We start from the raw sequence: 24918 nt of genomic DNA, 5'->3' as shown, positions 1-24918 counted from the left end.
TGGAAAACCGGGGTGTGGGGGTGTGTATCGGGGAGAGGAGGCCGAAGCTGGTCCAAGCTGGGGCCTCGCCAGGAGATCCGGAGCGCAGCCCCAAGGGGGACGCCATGGCGCGCTGCCATAGCAACCGAACCGCTGGGCTATGCCCTTCCGCATCGTAACTGACTAGAACCGCGGCGCTTAAACAAACCTTTCGGGACACCAGGTGTGGTGCCAAAGCAAGGGGTCCTAGATCATACTACACACGCCGCGACCTCAACGCCTCAAATTGATAAACTAAACATGAAGCTACTGATACGCAGCGCCAGAGTATAACGTCATCGCTCCGCGACTTCTTCGTGATAATAGGACGCCCTCCCGGAAGTGGGCTCTAGATCCGGCAGTGACTGTGGCAGCCAGTGGACCCCGAGAGTAGATCTGGGGGAGTCGCACCTGAAGTATTTCTCTACGTTTTCTCTCGATCCTTCCTGACTCTTCCAGCTCAACTTAGTGAGGAAACGTCTCCACCGTCATGGGAGGCGGAGACCTGGTAAGTGAGGGAGGCCTCGGCAGAGGAGGACTGAGACGGGCTGCGGCTGGGGACGGAATCGGTAGGGGTAGGAGTGGGTAACCCTGTCAACGAAGCCTTGCTTTCGAGGAGACGGGACAGTTCGTTAAGGCCACGGAGGGGTTGAGCGGAGACTTGGGAAGGCGTGGCGGGTGTGTCGCCAAGGGTGGCAGGTGGTGTTTGTGTGCTGTATGGCGGGGCCGTCCAGGCTAGAAATTCTAGGAAACCCCGGGGGGCGGGGGTTGGAACCATGGGGCGGAAAGGAGGACGGGCCACGCGGGCATTATTTTGTATGTCTTGTCTTGGGACACTTAGCCATTCCTCAGTTAGGAGTTCCGAGCGTGTCCCGGGCGGTAGTAGGCGTGGCTTGTGCCCGCATTCTTTCCCCTGAGCCATGTCCTGGGATCTATTTTAAACCTGAAAGGGGGGACCCTTTTCCGTTTCTTTTTCAATGCAGCATCCTGATCTGTAGAGTCCAAGATTTCTTCTGAATTTGTAGCACATAATATAAGTTGAGTGGCAATTTCTCTTAAACTGTATAGTTCATATTTAGGGGGCTAGGGTCCCAATTAAGCAGTGACCCACAAGGGTATGGTGCAAGATCAAAAACATGCTAACCTCTTGAAAGGGTAACTAATTGAAACAGCAATTAGATGAATTTAGTCGCCTGTCCAGTAGCTGTATTAGAATTTATCAAATGTTAGGTGTCTTTGATTAGTATAAATTTCAGTACTCCATCTGGTTTCCTCGAATTTAGTGTATTCTTCAGATAACTGCGTTTAGAAACAGGGAAGCTCTAATCCAGGGTTTCCGAGCCTCCACACTATTGACATTTTGAGCTGGATAAGTCTTTGATGTGTGTGTGTGGGGGGGGGGTCCTGTGCATTGTAGGATGTTTACCAGCATCCCTGGACTCCAGACTAGTACCACCTTCTCCCCCAGTTGTGACAACCAAAAATGTCTCGAGACATTGCCAGTGTTCCCTGGGGAGCAAAGCCACCCACGTTGAAGGGGGGAGAGGGGGACCAGTAGGAAAAGGTTGCCAGGCAGTGGAGGGTGAGGAGGAAGGAAGGACAAGAAGGCAGAGAGAAAAGGAGGAAGAGGGAGGCCTCATTGATTGAACACCTCCCACGTGCTAGCGTGCCAGGCACCTTGTGTACATTTTCTCGTTTAGACTTCTTAACTGGTCTCCTGGTCCCTAGACTTGTTCCTCTCCAGTCCGTCCTTCACAAGGGAGCTACTCACGCCCTCTCACCTGCATGTGACTGTTTAGTATTTCTTGCTGTCAACTAAGTCCAATGCCTTAACATGGTTTGTCAGGCCCTTAATCTGCTTCTTTCTTAGCTGGCTTCATCTTGACCTCCTGTCCATCAGCTTACACTCCGCCTCCAGCCACAGTGAATTATCTGTGCTCTGTTCTTTCTCACCACTGGGCTTTCACCCGTGTGTGCTGTTCCCTCTGTTTAGAAATCTTAACCCCTTCTTCTCCTTTTTCTACATCACTAGGCTACTATATAATTGTTCTCAGATGTCACTTCCTCCAGGAAACCTTCCCTGATTTAGGGAAGCTGAACCAGAGTAGTGGCTCTTGGGAAGGATGGGGAGGAGAAGCCTTCCTTGAGGGTGAAGGGTTGAAAGAGGTACTGGGAGGTTGAAAGAGGTACTGGGTGGGATTGTAAACTGCAAGTGTAAGGCAGACCAAGTGAACTGAAGGAAGAAAAGGTCATGTTCATAGGAATGAATGTTGCTTTTCAGAGTCTGTGCCTTTCCATCTGCCCGCCCCATTCCTCCTGTATTGTCATCACCAACCCTCACCTGACCAATGGAAGTCAGACTCATACACATTTCAGGTTAAACATATTTGAAGGGAATTCAGGAAGGAGGAGCCTTGTATATCCTGAAGCCTTACGTACTTGAACAAAACCCCCTGGTGTGTGAGAGAATACTGGGTGTCAGCCATGGCATCGTTAAAGATGCCTTGCCTGTACACAGGCTCGCCGTGGCCCAATTAGGGTACAGAGGGGTGGGTGAGGCCGGGCCAGTTACCTGCTTACCGCCCACACACTCCCTGAGTGGTTTTCTCCCCCCTCTGCATCACCACAGAATCTGAAGAAGAGCTGGCACCCGCAGACACTCCGCAATGTGGAGAAGGTGTGGAAGGCTGAGCAGAAGCATGAGGCTGAGCGGAAGAAGATTGAGGAGCTCCAGCGGGAGCTGCGGGAGGAGAGGGCCCGGGAGGAGATGCAGCGCTACGCGGAGGATGTTGGCGCTGTCAAGTAAGCCAGGAGCTGAGGCAGCGGTGGGCAGTTTGCCGCGGGGGTGTCCTGGTGTGCAGGGAACTGCAGGGCTGGCCTGCAGGTGCGTCCTCCAGTTGTCGCACGACAGCTGGTTAAGAGAACGGGTTTGGAGTCAGACGGACCTGGGCTCTGAGGCTGGCCTGGCATGTCCTCGCCCAGCCATGTAACTTGGGGCATGTTTGGGAGCCGGGGTTACCTCGGGAGACCCAAGAGAGTGAGAGATCTCAGTTTCTAAGGTGTGTTGAAGATCAAATGAGATAACAAGCACAGGGCTTAGTGTGGGCCAAGCTCACGGTAGATGCTTGGCAAATAACCGTGGCTGGGGGTGACTGCCACTCCCTGCCTCTCTGTATGGGTCCGGGCCTGTTCCTGCTTTTGTTTGTGTCTGTGTTGCAGGCTCATTTTAGGAGGTGGGTGGTGCCTCTGCGAGTAAAAGCTGTGTGCCTGTGGACAGTCCCACTTGATTTTACCCTCCTTGTTTCCTCTTACATAGCATAGGGTAAGAGTGGCAGATAAGTGTGTTCTGAGAAAAATGAAAAGCAAAAGCTGTGCAGTGCGTTCCTAAAGTCAGACTTGAGTAAGAGCTACAGGGAGACTACAACGGAGTAACCTACTATCATTGCCCTGGTTTATGTCCTCGGGCAAGTCTCCAGGGCGGTGTGCAGCCCGCGTCCCCCACTGGATGTGTGGGGCTTCCCCTTAATGGTTTCATGACAAGAGGTGTGTGACATTCGAGGTTGTGTGTGTGTGTTTGAGAGACCCAGTTTCAGTTCATGGAAGTGGCCATGGAACTTGGGCAGGATGGCAGTTACATTTTTTTCAGAGTAACAAATTGGGGAGAATGCCATTCTGACTTAAGTATGAACTTTGAAATGTTTCAAAATAAATGAAGTTTGAGGATTTGAAAATATATTTAGGGCCCTGGCTGGTTTGGCTCAATGGATTGAGCCCTGGCCTATTAGCCAAAAGGTCACCAGTTCGGTTCTCAGTCGGGGCACATGCTTGGGTTGTGGGCCAGGTCCCCAGTTGGGGGCGTGTGAAAAACATGTTTCTCTCACATATGGATGTTTCTCTCCCTCTCTCTCTCTCAAAAAATAGATAAAATTTGTAATAAATATATATGGAGTTAATATGTAAAATGAGATAAGAGAATGAAAGTTTATGTTTTTCTTACCCAGGTACACATTATTTTACTCTATATACTTTATATAAATTGTATACTTTACATTATAATGTAACATAAATGAATGTCAAACATTCAAATCAATTCCTGGACAGCTTATAAAGTTGTTGTATGTGAACACACATTGTTGTATGTGAAGTTTCAGATCTTGTGAACCCTTGATTTTAGAGCAGATATCAATGTTAGAAGGACTACCCTTTAGTCATAAAAGTTTATTTTCCCGCTAACCAAAGGCAAAAAAAATTACTTTGAAATTTTTATTTAACAAAGCATTGCACATCCTATGCCTGATGTATCAGACATTTGGGCTTGCAGAGTCTAATTAACGAGGTTGGAGAATGTAGAATCCAGTCTCAGAGCCGGCAGGGCAATACCTGCCCTGTTGCCGACCCTCGTGCCTGCTCGCCTGTTGCAAGTGGGAAGGTGATTTCATATTCTTTTGATATTCTTTGCTCCCTCACGTGTCCTCCAATGTTATCAAACACAAAGGTCAGCATGTAGATCCTTTTCTTGATCTTTACTGGCAGATGTATTTAGATGATCTGTTTGTCCATCTAGACTGTATCATTTTTTGCATAGTGTTAGGCTTTAATTTATCCTATAAAATACCCATAAAAACCTTTTACTTTTCCTGGCTGGCGTAGCTCAGTGGATTGAGCGCAGGCTGCAAATCAAAGCATCGCAGGTTTGATTCCCAGTCAGGGCACATGCCTGGGTTGCAGGCCACGGCCCCCAGCAACCGCACATTGATGTTTCTCTCTCTCTCTCTCTCTCTCTCTTTCTCCCTCCCTTCCCTCTCTAAAAATAAGTAAATAAAATCTTAAAGAAAAAAACCAACCTTTTACTTTCTAATGATTCACTTCCATTGTTCAGATAATCTTTCCTGTATTTGAAATGCATCTCTCAGAACAAAGGAAAACCTTAATAGCCTACCTGTTATTCTGGATCTCCAAATCCCTCTTTGCGATAGTGCGTGTTGCTTTAATGTTTACTGATGATGTTAGAATACTGTGTTTTCTAGACAGCAGTCTATACCAGTGTTCTCAACCCTTGCACTTTAGAGTGTTCTTGGGAGATTAAATAAAATGGGAGTGAGTCCCACCCAGACAGATTCCCTAAGAATAGCAGGGAGTGCGTGGGTCATGGCACCTGTGTATATTAGGAGCTCTTTGGGTGGTCCTAATGGGCGGCCTTGATTGAGAACTTGTTCTGTATCCTTAATGATAGTGACAAAAACCTATAGATTGTTTTTATACAGCTTTTACTCCAATTGTTTTTTCATTTAAAAAGTAGAGTAACCAATGAGAGAGAGCAGTTACTAGCTCCATTTTAGATGTGAGGGTATGGCCGTGCACAGAAGTAGCTAGCACGCTTAGCTAGCTGGGTGGTGGTCAGGGGACCAGGACAAGTCCCACGTACCTGGATCTCAACTATACGGCATGTCTCTTACCAGAGGGCTGAGTAGGACTGATGCCAGTTGAATCCTTTTAAGACTAGATAGAGCCATGAAAATATCACTGTATATAATAGAAGTGTCTGTCTAAGGTTTTCATTTCCTTTCTTCTGTATTTGACCCAGTTGCCCTTCCCCACAAACGTTTTGCTCCTTAGCCTACAGGTTCCTGGTCTTCCCATCTCTTCGTACCATCTCTTCCTTTTCCTGCATTTACATAGCTTCAACTGGTCATGCCCCCCACAGCCTACTGCTCTTCTCCCTTTCTTCTGTTCCTTCTAAGAGCTCCCTCATTCCTCTGGCACCAGTTGTTTACTTCACGCTGAGGACCCCAAGCATTTATCCCACCCAACCTCTTGTGTCTCTGTGTGTTCAGCTGCCTACCAGGCAGTTCTGTGTTGAGTGTCGCGTTGAGTGTTGCAGAGTCAGCTCAACACAAGCTTAGCTCTCATCAGCACCGTTTGGTACTTTGTGTTTTTTTAAAGATTTTATTTATTTATTTTTAGAGAGGGAAGAGAGGGAGAAAGAGAGAAACACCAATGTACGGTTGCTGGCATGTGCCCTGACTGGTAATTGAACCTGCAATGCTTTGGTTTGCATCCCGAGCTCAATCCACTGAGCTACGCCAGCCAGGGCGTTTGGTACTTTCTTAACCCACATGCCTCATCCAGTAACCTGTGAGCATCTCAACTGCCTGAATGTCTTCCATCCTTCTGGCCTTACTCGTCTCTCTGGCACATAGGAAGTATGCTGAGTAAATGTTTACAAATGCATAAAATGTTTAAAAATGAATAAGTGAATATTTATCCCCAGTTTCCCTATCACTGGTGTCAGGTATGCATAGGCATGATCCCTTCATTGTCTTTTTTTTTTTTTAAGATTTTATTTATTTACTTTTAGGAAGAGTGGAGAGGGTGACGCTCAACCAACTGACCCACAGCGGTTAGGGCACAAACCAATCCTTTTAATAGGGAAAAATATCTAAAGTGTTATGACCTGACGTTATTGGTTTATTCTTTACAAAACTCTTTTTTATTGATTGCTTTGAGAGAGAGAGAGGAAGGGGGAGCAAGAGAGAAACATCAGTTTGTTGCTCCACTCATTTATACATTTGTCAGTTGCTTCTTGCATGTGTCCTGAGCAACCTCGTCGTGGGACGACCTCTAGCCCGCTGAGCTGCCCAGCCAGGGCTTGGTTTAGATTATCCCCATTAAAAACGTCTGAAGACGTGTCCTGACTGGTGTGGCTCAGTTGGTGGCGCGTTGTGCTCGAAGCGAATGGTCGCCCATTCCATTTCTGGTCAGGGCACGTGCTTGTCCCCGGTCGGGGCGTGTACCAGAGGCAGCCGATCAATATTTCTCTTGCATCAATGTTTCTCTCCCTCTCTTTCTCCCCCCCTCTCTCTCTAAAAATGAATAAATAAAATTTAAAAAAAGAAAATGTCTAAAGGTGTAACCAGGAAGACATTCTTTATGCCTACAGTTGTTATATGTTCTCAAAACTAATTAAACAAAAAAGTCCTATTAAAAAACATTTAATGTTATAGATAATACTGTTTTCATGAAAACACGTTGCTACTTGCAGGATGAGTGTGGCACTGGCTGCTTCAACGCATGCTCTCATGGATTCAGCGCGCCTGCATGGTCTGTTGTGTGAGGGTTCAGTGTGCTCACCATTTTTTTCTGTTAGAACCACAGGGAAATATACTTGTTCGGCATGATACCATGATGTAACTTGGCCCCCCCTCTTTTGGCCTGAAAGTGTAAATTTCTTATTAGGTTATTTCTGGTCTTTTTTCATGATCTCCTCAAATTTAGTGTAACCTCTTGTGCCAGCATGAAAATAAGCACCGAAACACACAACGATCACGACTGCATATGTGGTCACTGAAGTTGTCCTTGGTAACAAGGTGATGCAGAATATGCTTAATGTTTCAGATTGTCCTCGAAATGAAAGGGTAATATAAAGACTTTGCAGAGGAGACATGGGAAGCCCTGAGCAAAAGTCCATGCCCCAGGTTGAGGAACACTGTTTTCCCCCATAAATTGCGCTAAGTGGTGAAAAATGGTCTCCCCGCACGTGGTCAACTTCATGCCGGCACACACCGCTTCCTGTGTGCCATGGGGGGCGCTGTGTTGAGCCCACACCAGGTGCCTGTAAAATGAGCCCTGCTCTGACCAGCTGTGGTTCTCCTGCCCTTGTGTTCAGGTTTTGTGTGTGGGCTTACAGGAGTCACCATTTTCTTTTCCTTTCTTTTTTTCTTGAACTAGGAAAAAAGAAGAAAAACTGGACTGGATGTACCAGGGTCCCGGTGGGATGGTGAACCGGGATGAGTACTTGCTGGGGCGCCCCATTGACAAATACGTTTTTGAGAAGATGGAGGAGAAGGAGGCTGGCTGTTCTTCCGAGACAGGACTCCTCCCAGGCTCCATCTTTGCCCCATCCGGTGCCAACTCCCTCCTTGACATGGCCAGCAAGATCCGGGAGGACCCGCTCTTCATCATCAGGTACTGATGACGGTCTGGGAAGCGGGCTTTGTTACAAAGGTGCTTAGCAGAGATGTCACATAGCCTCTCACTTCACAGTTGGTTTCCTCTTGGCTTATGTCTGCCACGTGACAGAATTTGCCTCCATTTGGGCTTCACGATGTTGGGAAGGAGGCTCCATTAAGGGTGCGAGGTTTAGGCTGTTCCAGAAGATACTGACAAGTGGACTGGCCCAGACTAGACCAGACCGGATTTATTCCTTTACTGTTGACCCTTAAGCAAAAATGGGAGGTAGCAGCAAGGTGAGAAAGGCTAGCAGCTTCTTGGAAATTTGGGGATATGTATAGAGTTGGGTAGGTGGGTAAACAGGCCTTTTTCTCTGCCCCTCTTCCTTTTTTTGCAGCAGAACTCTTCAAAAACAAAATTTAGAATCTCACTTGAAACCCTAATATTTAACAGATGAATTGTAGCTGCATATTGGGTGCTAAATGTGATCATGCTCTACATATTATTTTGCAGAGGGGGGTTGACTTGCAGTATTTTATTTCAAGTGTATAAGGTTGAACATTGAAAAAATTCTTTTAAAGTTATTTATATATTGAAGGTATTGCATATGTATGTGTAAAGATATTGTATAGTATATGTATATGTGAATATTTTCTGCTGTTTTGTTAATTTCTTAATTAATTGTAAGATATATTTAACAGAATTTATCATCTTAACTGTTAAGTCTACATCCAGTGCTGTTAAGTACATTCTTGTGCAACCATCCCCATCGTCCATCCCCAGAACTTCTCATCCTCCCAGGCTGGAACCCTATAATCATTAAATAGTAACTCCTCATTCCCTTCCCAGCCCCGCCCCTGGGACCTGGCAACCGCAATTCTATGTTCTTTTTCTTTTTCAACTTACCAATTTTTAGGGAGATGAGGGGAGGGAGAGAGACAGAGACAGGGACAGACATCACCCTGTTGTCCAGCTCCTTTAGGCATTCGTTTGTCGACCCTTGTATACGCCCTGATGGGGAATCAAACCCATGGCCTTGGCTTATCGGGATGATGCTCTGACCAACTGAGCTGCCTGGCCAGGGCTCGCAATTCTGCTTTCCACCTCTATGAGTTTAACTAACTACTCCGGTCACCTCATGTAAGTGGAACGATGTGGTAATTGTCCTGTTGGGACTGGCTTATTTCTCGCAGCATGGTGTCTTCAGGCTTCATCCTTATTTAGCATGTGTCAGAATATCTCTTAAAACAAATTACAGTGGAATACACATAACACACAATTTACCATCTTGCCCTGAACCAGTGTAGCTCGGTTGGTTGGGCATCGTCCCTCAGAGTGAAAGGTGGTTGGTTCGATTCCCAGTCAGGGCACATGGCCTGGGTTGCAGGCTAGGTCCCCAGTTGGGGACATGAGGGCAGCAACCATGGATGTTTTTCTCACACACATAAATGTTTGTCTCCCCTTCTTTCTCCCTTCCTTCTCCTCTTTCTAAAAATAAATAGTTAAAATCTTTCAAAAAGTTACTGTCTTAATCATTTTAAGCGTACGCCTCAGTTGTGTTATGTGTGTCCACACTGCTGTGCAGCCAGTCTCTGGAGGTTCTCATCTTCCGGAACCGGAGCTCTCTCCGCTTTACACTGCGCTCCCTTTCCTCTTTCCCTCAGCCCCGGAGCGCCGCTCTGCTCTCTGTGTTTGTGAGTTTGACTGCTGTAGGAGCTGCACATAAGTGAAATCACACAGTTTTTGTCTTTTTGTGACTAGTTTATTTCACTTAGCATAGTGTCTTCCAGGCTCATTCATGTTGTAGCCTGTGTCAGAATTTCCTTCCTATTTTAGGCTGAATACTATTTCACAATACATATGTTGTTTATTCATCTGTGGGTGGACTTGTTTCTACCTTTTGGCGATGGTGAATAACGCTGCTATGAACACTGGCGTACTAATGTCATGTCTTATAAACTCCTTTTTTTCACTTAATCTTGTATATGGGACATCTTTCTATGCCACTAACTATACTTCTATAACATCATTTCTATGTCCATGTTTATGTCTATTCCATAATTTATTAATACTTTCTTGTTGGATCCCTAACCTGTTTCCAAATTTTTATTGTTATAATATGAACACCTTCATAGTGAACTTCCTTCTTTCCTTCCTTCCTTATCTCCTTAACTAACACATTTGTGAGACCAAAGAGTATGTGCAGGCCGTGAGAAGTGTTGTCAAGTTGTCTTCCAGGAAGGTTGACCCATTTACCCACCTGTGAACAATGTATGAGAGTACAGCTTCTTGGAAGAGGAATTCATTCTCTTGATTTCCCAGGCAGTTATTACGCTAAGCAGTGGATGTTGTATTGGAAAGTTACAACCAGCCGGTTACCGACTGACACACAGTGTGACATCCACTTATTTGCTTGAGTGTGAAGCCTCACACACTGAACTCTCTTGCACAACAGGGAACCAGTGCAGGCTTCTCCCCAGTAGTCTGTCCCTCTTGCAGATTTGGGGAAGGTTTCTGGCTTCCGCACCATCACATAGATTTTACTATAGGGCCTGTCTCCATGCGTTTTGATAAAAGATTGTTATGTAGAATTGTGAAGAGTAGAATGAGTGACTTAATCTCCTTTCTAAAAGAAATGTTATGATTTTTATAATTTTCTCTCTTTAGGAAGAAGGAGGAAGAGAAAAAAAGAGAGGTATTAAACAATCCTGTGAAAATGAAGAAAATCAAAGAATTGGTAAGTAGTGGATCATATAAGCACCAGGAGTATCTTTTAGCTACTTAGTGTGCGAACTTCTCTCTATTTATTCTTACCTTATGAGAAGGAAAACAGAATGGCTTAAAAAGAAATTTTTCCCCCTGACTGGTGTGGCTCAGTTAGTTGGACATCACCCTGCAAACTGAAAGGTCACCAGTTTGATTCCCCGGGGGCACCTGTGAGAGGTAACTGGCTGATGTCTCTGTCCCTCTCTTTCTCTGTTCCTTCCCCTCTCTCTAAAAAGTAAAAAAAAATAAGTAAAATTTAAAAAAATTTTAAAAATTGACTTGAGAGAGAGGAAGGGAAAGAGAGAGAAACATCAATTTGTTGTTCCACTTATGCATTCATTGGTTATTGTTTCTTTTTTTAAAGATTTTATTTATTTGTTTTTAGATAGAGAGGAAGGGAGGGAGAAAGAGAGAGAGAAACATCAATATGTGGTTGCCTTTTGCACGTCCCATACTGGGGAACCTGGCCCACAACACAGGCATGTGCCCAGACTGGGAATCAACCAGCGACTGTTTGGTTCACAGGCCAGAACTCAATGACTGAGCCACACCAGCCAGGGCTGGTTGATTCTTGTATGTGGCCTGACTTGGGATTGAACCCCGTAACCTTGGGGTATTTTGGAACAACATGCTAACTGAGCTACCTCTCTGGTACTAAAATGTTTTGTCTTTTAGAGACCTTTTCCTGGTGATTTAATGCAGTCTTAATTTATCAAGTTTCATTACTCTTGATTTCCTCTATTTATGTCTTTTGGGTTGGGAAAGTACCACGTGATGCCATTTTCCAGAAAATGAGAGATATGGGGTATGTCTGTGGAAAGCGTGGTCAGACAGCGTGTTCAGGAGACCAGGTGGCAGAGCCTCTAGGGCCCACTGAACGTTCACGTGACATATTATGTGATTGTTTCCTGTATCAGCTGGTAAAGAGAATATAAAGATTGGTCTTATTGTCCCCAGTTACTTTTTTTTTTAAGATTTTATTTATTTATTTTTAGAGAGGGAAGGGAAGGAGAAAGAGAGAGAGAGAAACATCAAATTGTGGTTGCTGGGGGCTGTGGCCTGCAACCCAGGCATGTGCCCTGACTGGGAATCGAACCTGCGACACTTTGGTTCACAGACTGTGCTCAATCCACTGAGCTACGCCAGCCAGGGCTCCCAGTTACTTTTAATGGAGCTGGACTTCTTTTGACATGAACACTGCTAGGCAGTGGCTCCGGGGACTGTTTAAACACACAAATTCCTGCCCCCACCCGCCAGAGAGTCTGTTCGCTTGTCTGGGGGGCATTTGAGCACATCCAGCGTTAAGACCCTCTGCCTGTTGACAGGGAAACCCCTGGCGCCCTGTAGATCCAGAGGCTTGGAGTCAGACAGTTTGTGCATAACCCAGTCCCTCTGAAGGACTGACGGGGACCTCAGTAATCTGGTGTGTTCATGTTCTGGGCATTTTCCAGTTGCAAATGAGTCTGGAGAAAAAGGAGAAGAAGAAAAAGAAGGAGAAGAAAAAGAAGCACAAGAAACATAAGCACAGAAGCTCAAGTAGCGACCGGTGCAGCAGCGAGGATGAGCGCAGCTCGGGGAGGTGAGCGCGTGGCGGCAGGCCTCACTCCTCATTGATTCGTTTACTCATGCGTTCCAGACACCAGCTGAACGCCTGCTGCCTGCCAGGAACCGCCAGATACTGGGGTTTCAGTGTGAATTCATACCCGGGCCCTCTGCCCACAGAGCTTGTCATCTAGCTAGCACGGGAGTTCCTTTGGAGATCTTGGCATGACCCTGCAGCCCCAGAGGTCGTTGGTCAGACATCCTGGATATGACTTTCACCTCAGCTTGTGATTCCACCAAGACAGAAGCGAGTTTTATATAGGCTTTTTTTTTTTAAATTTTTTTTTAATGCATTAATGGGCCCATCTGGGCCCATTCTGTACGTCTCCTCTGTAGTCAGCATTGTCACCGCCGACTCACTGTTAGTCCCTGGAATGGCAGTATGAGGTGGGAGGAGAATGTGTTCAGGCATTAGGGCTGAAAAGCTGGGCCCACGATTTCCCGCAGGAAAAAACATGACTGTGCTGACACATCTTCCAGCAGAGACAGTCCAAACAGGGAGACGTGTTCCTGAGAAAGAGCTGGGAGGTGGGGAGGTTCGCCGTCGAAGCCGAGGGCACATTGGAGCTCACGAGATTTGAACTGGACCTCATGCATTCCCCCCCCCCCCCCCCCCCCCCGCCCAACTGTGTTTTAATCTCTTAGATCTCAAAAGAAGATAGCAAAGTCTTCCTCTGTTTTGTCCAAGGTTCCTGGGTATGGCTTACAGGTAAGAATATGGGCTTCTCAGAGGGAATGGGACTGTCGCATGTGCCAACCTGACGGCGTTTTTGGGGAGAGAGCACTTTGAGCAGCCAATCGGACGTTGTGTGGGAAGGAGGGAGGTCAAGCACCCAAGAGCGGGGCCACTGGGGACGGGCCCGTTCCTTGTCCCTGAGCTCAGGGCTCTCGGAGCAGAGAGGCTAACCCCCCAGTGGAGCATTTAGGCATTCTGTCTGTCTCTCTGCACGTAATTGACATGAAAGGCACACGTTTTAAGTGCACAGGTTGATGACTTTTGACAAAGGTACATCCCTCTGTATTCCTTCTTTTCCCTCAGCATATTGAACCTTAGGCCCTGTCTCCCATGCTCTGCCTCTTGCTCCCCCTTGGGTTGTAGTGAAGAGCTGAGTCCGTTTAGGTGGTTGGTGGGCACATTCCTTTCTCTCTCTCTTTTTAAGGATTTTTTTTTTTTATTTTTTTTTAAACATTTTATTTGTTTATTTTCAGAGGGGAAGGGAGGGAGATAGACAGAGAGAGAGAGAAACATCAATGTGCGGGTGCTGGGGGTTATGGCCTGCAACCCAGGCATGTACCCTGGCTGGGAATCAAACCTGGGACACTAGGATTTTATGTATGTATGTATTTATTTATTTATTGTGGGGGAGGAAGGAGAAAGAGAGGGAGAGATACATTAATGTGTGGCTGCCTCTCACACGCCCCCTACTGGGGACCTGGCCTACCACCCAGGCATGTGCTCTGACTGGGAATTGAACCTCGACCCTTTGGTTCTCAGGCACTCAATCCACTGAGCCACACCAGCCAGAGCAGCACATTCTTTTAAAGAATTCTGAAGATAACTTTTCTAAGCTTCTACGGTTCTCTGTGAAGGGGTTGGTTTACACAGTTGTCTCCTTGTAGAACCTCGGTGCTCATTCATTTTTTTTGTTTCACTGCATCTTCTGAGCTGCTGGCTTTTCCTGTGAGTAGCTGTGCTTCTTTTCCTTGACGATGCAGATCAGGGATTCCGACCACAACCAGGCTCCTTTGATGGCCGAGCCAAAGGGGGCGCATGGGTGGAAGAATCACTGCAGGTCCAGAAGTTCCTCCCCCTCCCCTCCCAGACACGCCAGCAAGAAGAGTGCCAGAGAAGCAGCGTCCCGGGACAGGAGGTCTCGATCCCCGGGCAGAAGGTCACGGTCCCCGAGGCCAAGCAAACTGTGAGTCTGGGAATTCACTGTGGAACCACCTGTGCAGGTTGGGGGGCCTGGTCACAACAGGTTGTTTGCTTTCGGAGATACCTGTTCATTAATTTTTCCGAATGTCTTTGCTTTGTTATTCCCTTTGCATCATTTCCCCCACACCTCAATGTAAAGCTTAGGCCCCTAGAACTACATATTTATGTATCTGGAATCCCTAGAGTGAGTTTAATATAAAATCTCATGTACCTTCTTGCCTTTGTTTTTCTTCCACTTCTGCCCTCTGTTCTCTTCAGTTTGGGTTACGATACTACAGCAGTTAGCTTTTCTTCCGTCGTGTGAGCGACATGATAAAAGCCTTTGTATTGAAAAAGCTTTTCTCTTCTCTCCCCTGTGTGGCTGTCACAGGCACAACTCTAAGGCAAACAGGAGAGAGAGAGGCCGAACTAAGAGCCCATCACCTAAAAAAGAGGTCTACCAGAGGCGGCACGCACCTGGGTACACCAGGTGAGTCAAGAGGCCGGTAGCTCAACTTCAGAGCCTGCGGGCCGAGTCTAGGAGTGGGTTGGGACCAGGGCAGGTGGGCACGCTACGTCACCTTTTGGCCCCCACCAGCTTTTTAAATTATTTGCGTCAACTTTTAACAGTTGACGCAAATAATTTGCGTCATACCGCCCTACCTCCTCACCGTGGGAGGCACATTGAAAGGACAAATTAATTGACCCTCTCTCGACATCTGTAAGCACATTAATTCTCTTAGAGATTTTCACGGAGAAGCCTTTCTTGAGAGAGTGTTCCTTTTTTTTTTTTAATGTATTTTATTGATTATGCTATTACAGTTGTCCCATTTCCCCCCTTCTCTCCCCTCCACCCTGTACCCCCCTCCCACCCACATTTCCCCCTTTAGTTCATGTCCATGTGTCATACTTATGAGTTCTTTAGTTTCTACATTTCCCATACTATTCTTGCCCTCCCCCTATCTATTTTCAACCTACATTCTATGCTACTTATTCTCTATACCTTTTCCCCCTCTCTCCTCCTCCCACCCCCCTGCTGCTAACCCTCCATGTGCCCTCCATTTCTGTGGTTCTGTTCCTGTTCTAATTGTTTACTTAGTTTCTTTTGGTTTTGCTTTAGGTGTGGTTGTTGATATTTGTGAGTTTGCTGTCCTTTTACTATACATATCTTTTCTTTATCTTCTTTTCTTAGATAAGTCCCTTTAGCATTTCATAAAATAAGGGCTTGGTGATGATGAACTCCTTTAACTTGACCTTATCTGAGAAGCACTTTATCTGCCCTTCCATTCTAAATGAGAGCTTTGCTGGATAGAGCAATCTGGGATGTAGGTCCTTGTCTTTCATGACTTAGAATATTTCTTTCCAGCCCCTTCTTGCCTGTAAGGTCTCTTTGGAGAAATCAGCTGACAGTCTGATGGGAACTCCTTTGTAGGTGACTGTCCCCTTACCTCTTGCTGCTTCTAGGATTCTCTCCTTCGTTTTTACCTTGGCTAATGTAATTATGATGTGCCTTGGTGTGTTTCTTCTTGGGTCCAACTTCTTTGGGGCTCTGAGCTTCTTGGATTTCTTGGAAGACTGTTCCCTTTGCCAGATTGGGGAAGTTCTCCTTTATTATTTGTTCAAATACATGCTCAATCTGTTGCTTTTCCCCTTCCGATTCTGGTACCCCTATAATTCGGATATTGGAACGTTTAAAGGTGTCTTGGATGCTCTTAATCTTTTCCTCAATTTTTTGAATTCTTATTTCATCATGCTTTCCTGCTTGGTTGATTCTATCTTCCTTCTGGTCCACTGTATTGTTTTGAGACTCATATTCCTTCCTTTCACTATTGGCTCTCCTCCGCGTGTCTTCCTGCATCTGTTTTATGGTAATCTGCATTCTTTCATCTAGATTTCGTCCAAAATCCACCAGTTCCGTGAGCTTTCTGATCACCAGTGTTTTGAACTGCGCATCTGATAGATTGGCTAATTCTTGGTCGCTCAAAAGGATGAGTCCTGGGGGACTGATCTGCTCTGTTGAAAACATGGTTTTGTTTTTTTTTCCCCTGTCCTTTTTTTTTTTCCGTCTGGTTGCTCTTGTTACGGTCGGGGGCGGAGCCTTAGGTGCTCACCGGGGCTGGGCACCCCGGTCGCTAGATTGTGACGTTATATGTGGGGGCGGGGCGGGAGCGGGGCGGGAGAAAACAATGGCGGTAGTTCCGTTCCCCTGGACTCAGACCCTTGTCTGGGCTTCCGGGCCGCGAGCTCTGCCCTGGTCCACAATCGCTGCCCCTCTGGGTCTGCCAGCCGCAGCTTGCGTACTCAGGGATCACCGCTGCCTTCTTACGCACCCTGGATGGCTGTCGCGCCGATTTTGCACCAAACCTTCCCCTGACCTCTGCGCGCCGCCGACCCGAGCCAGCCCCGCGCCCGCCCGGCTCGTCTTCTCCTACCAGTCCAGATGAACGCGTCTACTTCAACTTCTTGGCTGCCCGACTTCCATTCAGATAAATCCTCTGCCGGATCTGGGTGTTATTCTGATAGTAAATTATTGTTGTAAATTATTGGTTTTCTAATCTTGGTTGTACGAGGAGGTACGGTGCATCCACCTATTCCTCCATCTTGCCGGAAGTCCCTTTCTTGAGATGTCAGCTGGAAGGGGAACAGGGTGCTCTCCTCGAGGGCAGACACCCTAAGGTGGGCTCTGTGTGTGAGCCGGGTGAGGGACGGGCCAGACAGCACAGCTGTGCAGCCCCGGGACTGGAGGCTATGCCCAGGAACGGCCCTCCCTCTGGGTCCCATTTGTTCTCAGTGGAAGTTCAGATGAGCAACTGCCGCAACAAATGGGCCACAAGTTAGAATCTCCTGGGCAGCTTAAAAAAGGAATTCTAGTACCCGCCCACACCCCAGCCCTGTAACATCATAATCTCCGGGGGCCAGCCCAGACGTCAGTATTCTTAAAGCTCCTTGGTGGTTCTGATGTGCAGCCAGCACGGAGAACCACTAAGACTCCAACAGGAGCATCCAAGCTGTCGGCGTCTCTGTGCCACACTGGAAGAAGAAGTGTTGTCTTGAGCCACACGTTAAATATATTGTGACACGTAATCACAAAAACATTGCATAATGTTTTTAGCGAATGTACAATTTTGTGTTGGGCCGCATTCACAGCCACCCTGGGCTGCACGGGGCCGAAGGCTGGGCCTTCCCGAAATAGGCCGGACACCCCTGTTAAGGGCATGTTGCATTTCACTTGCTAGAGGAGAGGTGGGCCTGAGGGCTTTTTGGTTCGCAGGCCGGCATTCAGTCCGCTGAGCCACACCTTCAGGGCCCTCAGGGCCCTTTTAACTATTAATTGCCTGATTCTCTAAGTTTCCAGGTAACAGAAACTTTTAATTTTTATTTTATATTAAATATGAGTTTTATTTAATTTTTTATTTTTATTTATTTTATTTTTAAAAAGATTTTATTTATTTATTTTTAGAGAGAGGAAGGGAGGGAGAAAGAGAGAGAATCAACGTGTGGTTGCCTCTCACATGGTCCCCACTGGGGACCTGGCCTGCAACCCAGACATGTACCCTGACTGGGAATCGAACCTGCGATACTTTGGTTCGCAGCCCATGCTCAATCCACTGAGCTATGCCAGCCAGGGTTATTTAATTTTTTAAAAAATAAGATTTTATGTATTTACTTTTAGAGAGAGGGGAATAGAGAAAGAAAGGGAGAGAAGCATCAATGTGTGAGAGAGAGCATTGATTGGTTGCCTCTCACACGCCCCCCACTGGGGACCTGGCCCACAACCCAGGCCTGTGCCCTGACTGGGAATCCAACTGGTGACCTTTTGGTTTGCAGGCCGGCACTCAGTCCACTGAGCCACACCAGCCAGGGCCAGAAACTTTTTTAAAAGGTTTGGATTTGACTGGCAACTTCCCAAAATATGTTAACATATTTCTGCCTTCCCAGAGAGAGTGTATTCACATAATTTAATGTTTTATTGGCGAGACTGGGCCAGTTCTTCAGCTCTGCTGTAATTTATGTCACACCTGGGGACAGATGCTTGTGAGTGAGTGCCTTTTAATGTATTTTGAGGCTTGTGGTCAGCGCATGACTGGGCTTTCTGAGATCCTGCTCTGATTTTTGTCTCTTTCGCCACCTGTCATCATTTGGATTTGTCGGACCTTGTCAGTTTTTATTATCCCCCTTAGTATTTTTGTTGAATTTTATAATTTAAAATGAGTTAGAGCCCTCAAGATCTGTCTCTTCCAGGAATGAAAACACAGAAACTTTCATGCACGAATTTTGTGATACCCCTTTGTTTTGGTTTGGTGTTCCAGGAAGCTGAGGTTGTTTTGTGAAACTGAGATGATGTTCATTAAGAAAAAAAAAAAAGAGAAAAATTATGGCTGTAAAACCATTCTTACCACTATTTAATCATTGTTTCTCAGATTGAGAGACACTGGATAGTTCCGTAAGGACCTGAGGGTTCTGTGAGAATTTAAAAATTTTTCTGTTTTCTTTTGTATGTATGTTTTTATTGGTGATCTGAAACAACTTCTCTTACCAGCTGAAAAGATGAAACTTTGCTTCTGCAGTGTGATTCTCCATTTAAAGCAGTTCTTACATAGACTAAAACTATTTTTTTCTGTTAAAAATTGTTTTGGGGTCTTGTGGGATTTCTGTTTAATTTATATTAGTTTTCACTGCTTTCAATGCTTTCTAAATTTCTTACAGGTAACACAAAACTTTTTTTTCAAATACAAGCAGAAGCTTATTTAGAAAGTCACAGAGGTAGAAGAGGTGAGCGGCTGGAGTGTGTGGGCTCAGGAAACTGGTTACGGAGGCAAAAGAAAAGCCCTTGGAGCTCAGGGAAAAGGAAGGTGGCGAGAACATGCCTGGGGGAAGGAGAAGGGGAAAGGCTCGTGAGAGAGAGAGGCAGACAGACAGACATCAAGACATTGAGACATCAAGGCATTAATTTGTTGTTACAATTGTATATGCATTCGTGGGTTGATTCTTGGATGTGCTCTGACTAGGGATTGTACCTGCAGCTTTGATGGATTGGGATAACACTCAATCAACTGAGCTACCTGGCCAGGGCTAACATAACACTTCTATAGTACAAAAAAAAAAAAAAAAAGCCCTGGCTGGTGTGGCTCAGTGGATTGAGCACCAGCCTGTGAACCAAAGGGTTGCTGGTTCAATTCCCAGTCAAGGCACACGCCTGGGTGCAGGCCAGGTCCCCAGTAGGGGGTGTGCGAGAGGCAAACAAACATTGATGTTCTCTCCCCCTCTCCCTCCCTTCCTTTCTCTCTCTCTCAAAATAAATAAATAAAACCTTTAAAAAAAAGTATGCTCAAAACAAATAAAAAAATTCCAACACTATAAGGTCACACTCCAGAACTGGCTAAAATGCCTTCTTTTGGGCTTATAAATTGCCCAGAACAAAAGTGGCAGTAGGAAATAGAAAATGGAGTTGCTATTATTCTTGTATTAATTACTATTATTATGGAGGCACTATTTCTTAAATTGTTTTGATCAGTAACACAGACTATTTTTTTTTAAGTCAAAAAGTCTTAAAACAAAACTTCGCCCAATCTCACTTCCAGTCACGCTGCCCAGTGGCAGATACGTCCAGCTCTTTGCGTGTTTTCTTTGGCAGCCAGCCCTCTTATTTCCAAAAATACACATACTTGGTTGGCTGTCTCTCCCTAAACCCCACCCCCAGGAGCACACCCATGCCTTCCTTCCCTCTCAGGGGTGCACCTCCTAAACTTTAAGGGGCCACACAAGACTTATAACCAGGGGAGCGATGGGCAGTAGAAGCTGGTCCCTGGGCTAACCCCCTGAACTTGTCTCCAGGGGCCCCTTTTCTCTGATTTGTCGGTGAGCCCGAAGCAGCCCTCCCTTGGCTCACATCCTTCACTGTGGTTCTTACTTCTCAGTGAGTGTGCGCAGCCCTGCATGGCTCACTTTCTTAGAATGTTTCCAGAGAGTAAAGCAGCCGGGCCTAGGCTGTGCCTGTTGCTCCTTCTGTCTTTAGCCCTTCCTTATTTCACTGTTGCCAGCTGTAACTTAAAAAAGAAAAATGTATATATATATACATTGTGGTCTCTTAATTCGTCAGTTTTAGTTATTAGATACTTTCTTACTGTTAGGGTAAATGAGGTCTTAGAGTAAATGAGCTCTTATGCACTCCCCGTCCCATGGTTTTTCTTGCCCCATCTTCCTGTTACAGTTATGTCACAATGTTCGGTTTAATCAATATGTGGGTTCATGCTACTATATTATATAAATATTGTTCATTGATACTTTTCATTGCCAAGCAGAATAGTAAGGTTGTGTTTCCTTTCTTTACATTTTCTTCTGGGGTCAATATTTACCTCTTTCAATCCGACCCATGGCTTTCAGTCTGGGACATTTTCTGGTATTATTTCTTAACTTCTTTATTCTCCCTAAATTCTAAGAATTGGTTCATGTTCTGATGTTCCTTTAAAAAATCCTCCTATTTCTCATTTCAGTGATGTAGTATCTTTCATTTGTTATCTTAGAGGGAGATTTTTAAATTGCAGATTTTTAAGAAGCCATGCACTTTGTCTTACTCTCTTTTCCTTTTGCGTCAGTCTCTTATTTTTCAGATTAGAGCCTTTCCTGAAATGTTTGGTGACCATTTCACCGTCCCTGCACATTTAAAAGCGAGGTAGTACCAAGCCAACATCACTGTGTTATGTATGGGCAGGGCTTGTCTGGGTTTGAGCTGTTTTCCAGCTGGGGACACTCAGATACCCGTGTCTTTGGTTCTCTTGTCAGGAACCATTAAATTCCTCCAGAGGAAAAATTCTCTTGATTGTCTGACCAACGGCTTTAAGTCTGGCTGCTGGCCTTCTGGGAGACAGGGGCTGGAGCCCCAGTGCTGAGTGTGTGAACTTGCATGTCGTCCCTTTTTGGCCCTCATGGCCCTGCCAGCTTCCTTTGCTGTACCTGCTGCCTCTTCTGGTCTCCTGTCCGTCTGGTTTAGCTCTCCAGATACTGCTGGAAGGGTCTCCTGTAGAGCTTTGGTGGAGCAGTCATGTGCTTCCCCGAGGGAGGCAGAGCAGCAGCAGTGTCTTCATTGCTTCTCACGCCGGCTTCAAGTTGACTCTGCTGTCTTCAGCCCCGTGCCTTGCTGCCGTCCGAGTACTTGGGGCTGGTAGTCTCTGGGCCTCTCCTGGATTTTGCCTTTGATTAGTATCGGGCACTTAGGGTTCAGTTTCCTCCAGTTTGTTAAAGCAGTTACCATTCCTTCATCCACCCTGTCTGCCAACAGTTTGTTGGCATTTCTTCTCCAGTGTTTTCTCCTCTCCTCATTGTCTTTGTGGTTTTATATATTTTATTTAGTGGGGTTTTGAAAGGGAGTGTGCCATTTCACTATACGTAAATTAATGTCTAGTTTTAGTATCTTAAGTTTGTTTCTCAAAATTGGGCTCCCAGTCCCCTTCCTTATGAGACTTTGTTGTTTTTTAAATTTTTTTTAAAAAGATGTTATTTGTTTTAGACAGGGGAAGGGAGGGAGAAAGAGAGGGAGAGAAACATCAATGTGTGGTTGCCTCTTGTGTGCCCCCTACTGGGGACCTGACCTGCAATCCAGGCATGTGCCCTGACTGGGAATTGAACCAGTGACCCTTTGGTTCGCAGGCTGGTGCTCAGTCACTGAGCCACACCAGCCAGGGCACTAGCGAGACTTTGATAATACTTTTTGCTTTTAAAGGGGGAATCTGTATATCACACCCATTTGAGAAGCAATGGATTTGGGTGTCTGACATTGTTAAATAGTGATTGCGCTGGTTTATCACCTGTGCTTCTAGCCCTAACTTCATTTGCAGCGAATGCTAGGAAAGAAGACCCACCTGTTACTCTGTGAGGTTGAGTTCTTCAGGCATCTGGCTTCTAGCTTAATGATCCCATGAATTTCTAGGCATCTCCAGTGCGTAGATGGTAGATGTCGGTAGTCACGTGGATAACCTGGTCCTCTGTTCTTCTATAACAGGGTTGTCAAACTCATTTCCACTGGGACCACATCAGCCCCACAGTTACCTGCAAAGGCCCAAATGTAACTGTAGGACTATGGAAATGTAACTACTCCTTAACAGTTAAGTGAGAGCTTGGTGCTGCCACTAGGTAGAAACAAGGTGCTGAGCAGGATAAAACAAGGTGGAGGGCCGGTCGGCCCATGAGCCTTGTGTTTGCCTCCTGTGCTCTATAAGTTGGCTAAGCAAACAATTGGAATATTTTGTATTTAATATTTCAGAATAGTCACTCCAGAGATTATTGAAAGAGGGTATGGAATCCTTCACTAAATTTCTGAAATTTGGATGAAACCACCTGGCCAGGATGTTAGGCAGGAAGGAAGCCCGTGCCGAGTTGGCCAGGTGGGTGGGTGTGTCTGTGGGAAGAGCAGTGAGCTGGAGAACCTGGGCTCCTACCTGATTTCTCTTTTCCCGGAGGTGCTTCCCTTTTTTTGCTGGGACAGAAGTAGACCTGACAGGATGATTTTTGTGTTCAAAAGAAAGCTCTCATCAGAAGAACTGGAGCGAAAACGGCAAGAGATGATGGAAAACGCCAAGTGGCGGGAAGAAGAGAGACTGAACATCCTTAAGAAGCACGCTAAGGATGACGAACGGGAGCAGCGGCTGGAGAAGCTGGACTCTCGGGACGGGAAGTTTATCCAGTGAGTGCACCTGCTTCCTGCCTGACTGCTTTCATGGTTACGGCCCCAGGATGCAGTCGGGCAGCTGGTCCCTTCATTGCTTCTGTTTCGAACACTGTCCGTTCCCGTGTTTCTGTGTCTGTGCAGGGAGAACGTGGAGCTTGGCCTCCAGCCCGTCTTTGGTCCTCCTCCTCCCAGCCCTGGTCAGAGAGGAGGATGTTTTTGATTTGAGGGGAGGAAAAGGGAATCGATATTTTCATTGAATCTCCTGGGCCTTCCTTTTAAATAAGAATTCATGGCCCAGGGAGTGTTTTTCCAATGAGGCTTTGTCTATTTGCGAAAAAAGATAAAATTTCCCTTTGGAACTGGTTTAAAAAATTGAGTTCCAGATGGAATCACTCGAAAGTCATCTGTCTGGGCTTAAACGAGCTTGTTTCTTCCTTGCGGCTAGCAACCTGTTCCTTCTACTTTTGCTGGACGACCAGTTGACATGTTTATCACTTACACTTGTCTGTGTTCTCTCTCCAGCCGCATGAAGCTGGAGAGCGCGTCTACCTCCTCCCTGGAGGATCGGGTGAAGCGGAATATCTACTCTCTACAGAGAACCTCAGTAGCTCTGGAGAAGAACTTTATGAGAAGATGAAAACCATTCTGTCTTGCTGACTTTCCTGAATTTTCCAGGGAAGCTGCTGACCCCTTAAACATTCTCTTTATAAGAGTTAAGAGTTCAGGTGACTTCTTCCACAGATGTCAAACCACCACTATTCAAAGTGACTCGCCTCCACCGATTCCCGAAATAGCTACACCTTTGCGAACTAGTGTGATTAGCTTTATGGGACCCTCAGCAACTTTTGCTGGGTGCAGAGTGGATTTTGACTTTTTAATGGGTGGGTACCAGACCACCTAAGTGTGAGCGCTCCTTCTGCTCTGAAAGGTTGCTCCCTGTGGTCGAGATTCTTCTTATGCCACTTCCCTCCCACCTGTGTGAACACACCTATCCCTCCACCTCAGTATATACGAGACCTTTTAGAAACCTCCCTCTCCAGAGTCACTAAAATAGATTGTGTTTAATGAACATTTGTTTGACTTAGTAGCTATGTGACAATAATGTCAGGTTAGGGCAGAGCCAAGGGAGTGACAAAGAATCTAGAAGGGGAAACTATTTAAAAATCCCTAAATGAACTGTTGACCCATTGGTCTGTCTTTCAAACTGTAAAAGTATAATGTGTATAGTACAAACGGTAATTTTTACATGCTTTTTAAAAAAAAAGTTAGCTTTGTGAGACTATCTTGTGTGGTAAGTGACTTTAATGGAACCACATTGTATCTTGTTATGGAGTAATACAGTAAGGTAGGTCAGCTTTCTTTTTCCCTCTGCAAATCAGGCTAGTTTAGGAGGGGCCTGGGATCACTGATGGGATCTAGGGTGTGTGTCCTTTTACACTGGTTAGTCTTGATGTGGGACGTGTAGTGATGAAGTCAAATGATTTTTATGAGTCAGGACCCAGTTGCCAGTGTGCTCCCTGGCTCTTAAAATAAAATGGAAGCTGTTGATTTCATAGCTTCCCTTTTATCAGGTAGTAATCTTATTACAATAATTCTCCATTTTCTGGATTTGTTTGTTACTGTTTTTTAGGCCGTTATTAAAAAACCTAAAAACTTATGAGACCAGGCTCCTGTCTTCACTCCTTTGCCTTCTCTATTCCTTTACCACAAGTCCTCATTTGACCCCTGAACTCTTTCTTAGGCATTCTTGACCCACACATTAGCTGGGCTAGTTGCTTCTCTGCTAATTCCTAATTTTGCTTAAAATGCAGTTGGATTTATTTTTTTGCGTGCTTACGATGCCAGACACTGTAATATTTAAAACCCACCCTTTCCCCAGAGACAAAGTAGCATACACTTGTTATTCACTTAATCACCCCATCCTGTTTCCCTACGCTAGGATTAATTATGTATTGTATATTACTTGGTAATAAAGACTACATTTATTTTTGTAACTGTTTAA

General features: G+C 45.8%; 1 protein-coding gene across 1 annotated transcript; it reads left to right on the top strand.

Annotated features, from left to right (window-relative positions):
* Positions 1–370: 370 nt before the first annotated feature.
* Positions 371–24573, top strand: CWC25 (CWC25 spliceosome associated protein homolog). Its single transcript, XM_028521127.2, has 10 exons — positions 371–526; positions 2648–2820; positions 7747–7983; positions 10636–10705; positions 12186–12313; positions 12982–13045; positions 14053–14255; positions 14643–14741; positions 22770–22931; positions 23439–24573. The coding sequence occupies exons 1-10, from the start codon at positions 509–511 to the stop codon at positions 23551–23553; spliced, it is 1269 nt and encodes a 422-aa protein (XP_028376928.1). The 5' UTR covers positions 371–508; the 3' UTR covers positions 23554–24573.
* The last annotated feature ends 345 nt before the right edge of the window (positions 24574–24918 follow it).

Source organism: Phyllostomus discolor, chromosome 8 (assembly GCF_004126475.2).
Source record: "Phyllostomus discolor isolate MPI-MPIP mPhyDis1 chromosome 8, mPhyDis1.pri.v3, whole genome shotgun sequence".
Taxonomy (NCBI): Eukaryota; Metazoa; Chordata; class Mammalia; order Chiroptera; family Phyllostomidae; genus Phyllostomus; species Phyllostomus discolor.
The sequence above is the reverse complement of the archived record's forward strand: the minus strand, read 5'-3'. Positions and strand labels throughout refer to the sequence as shown.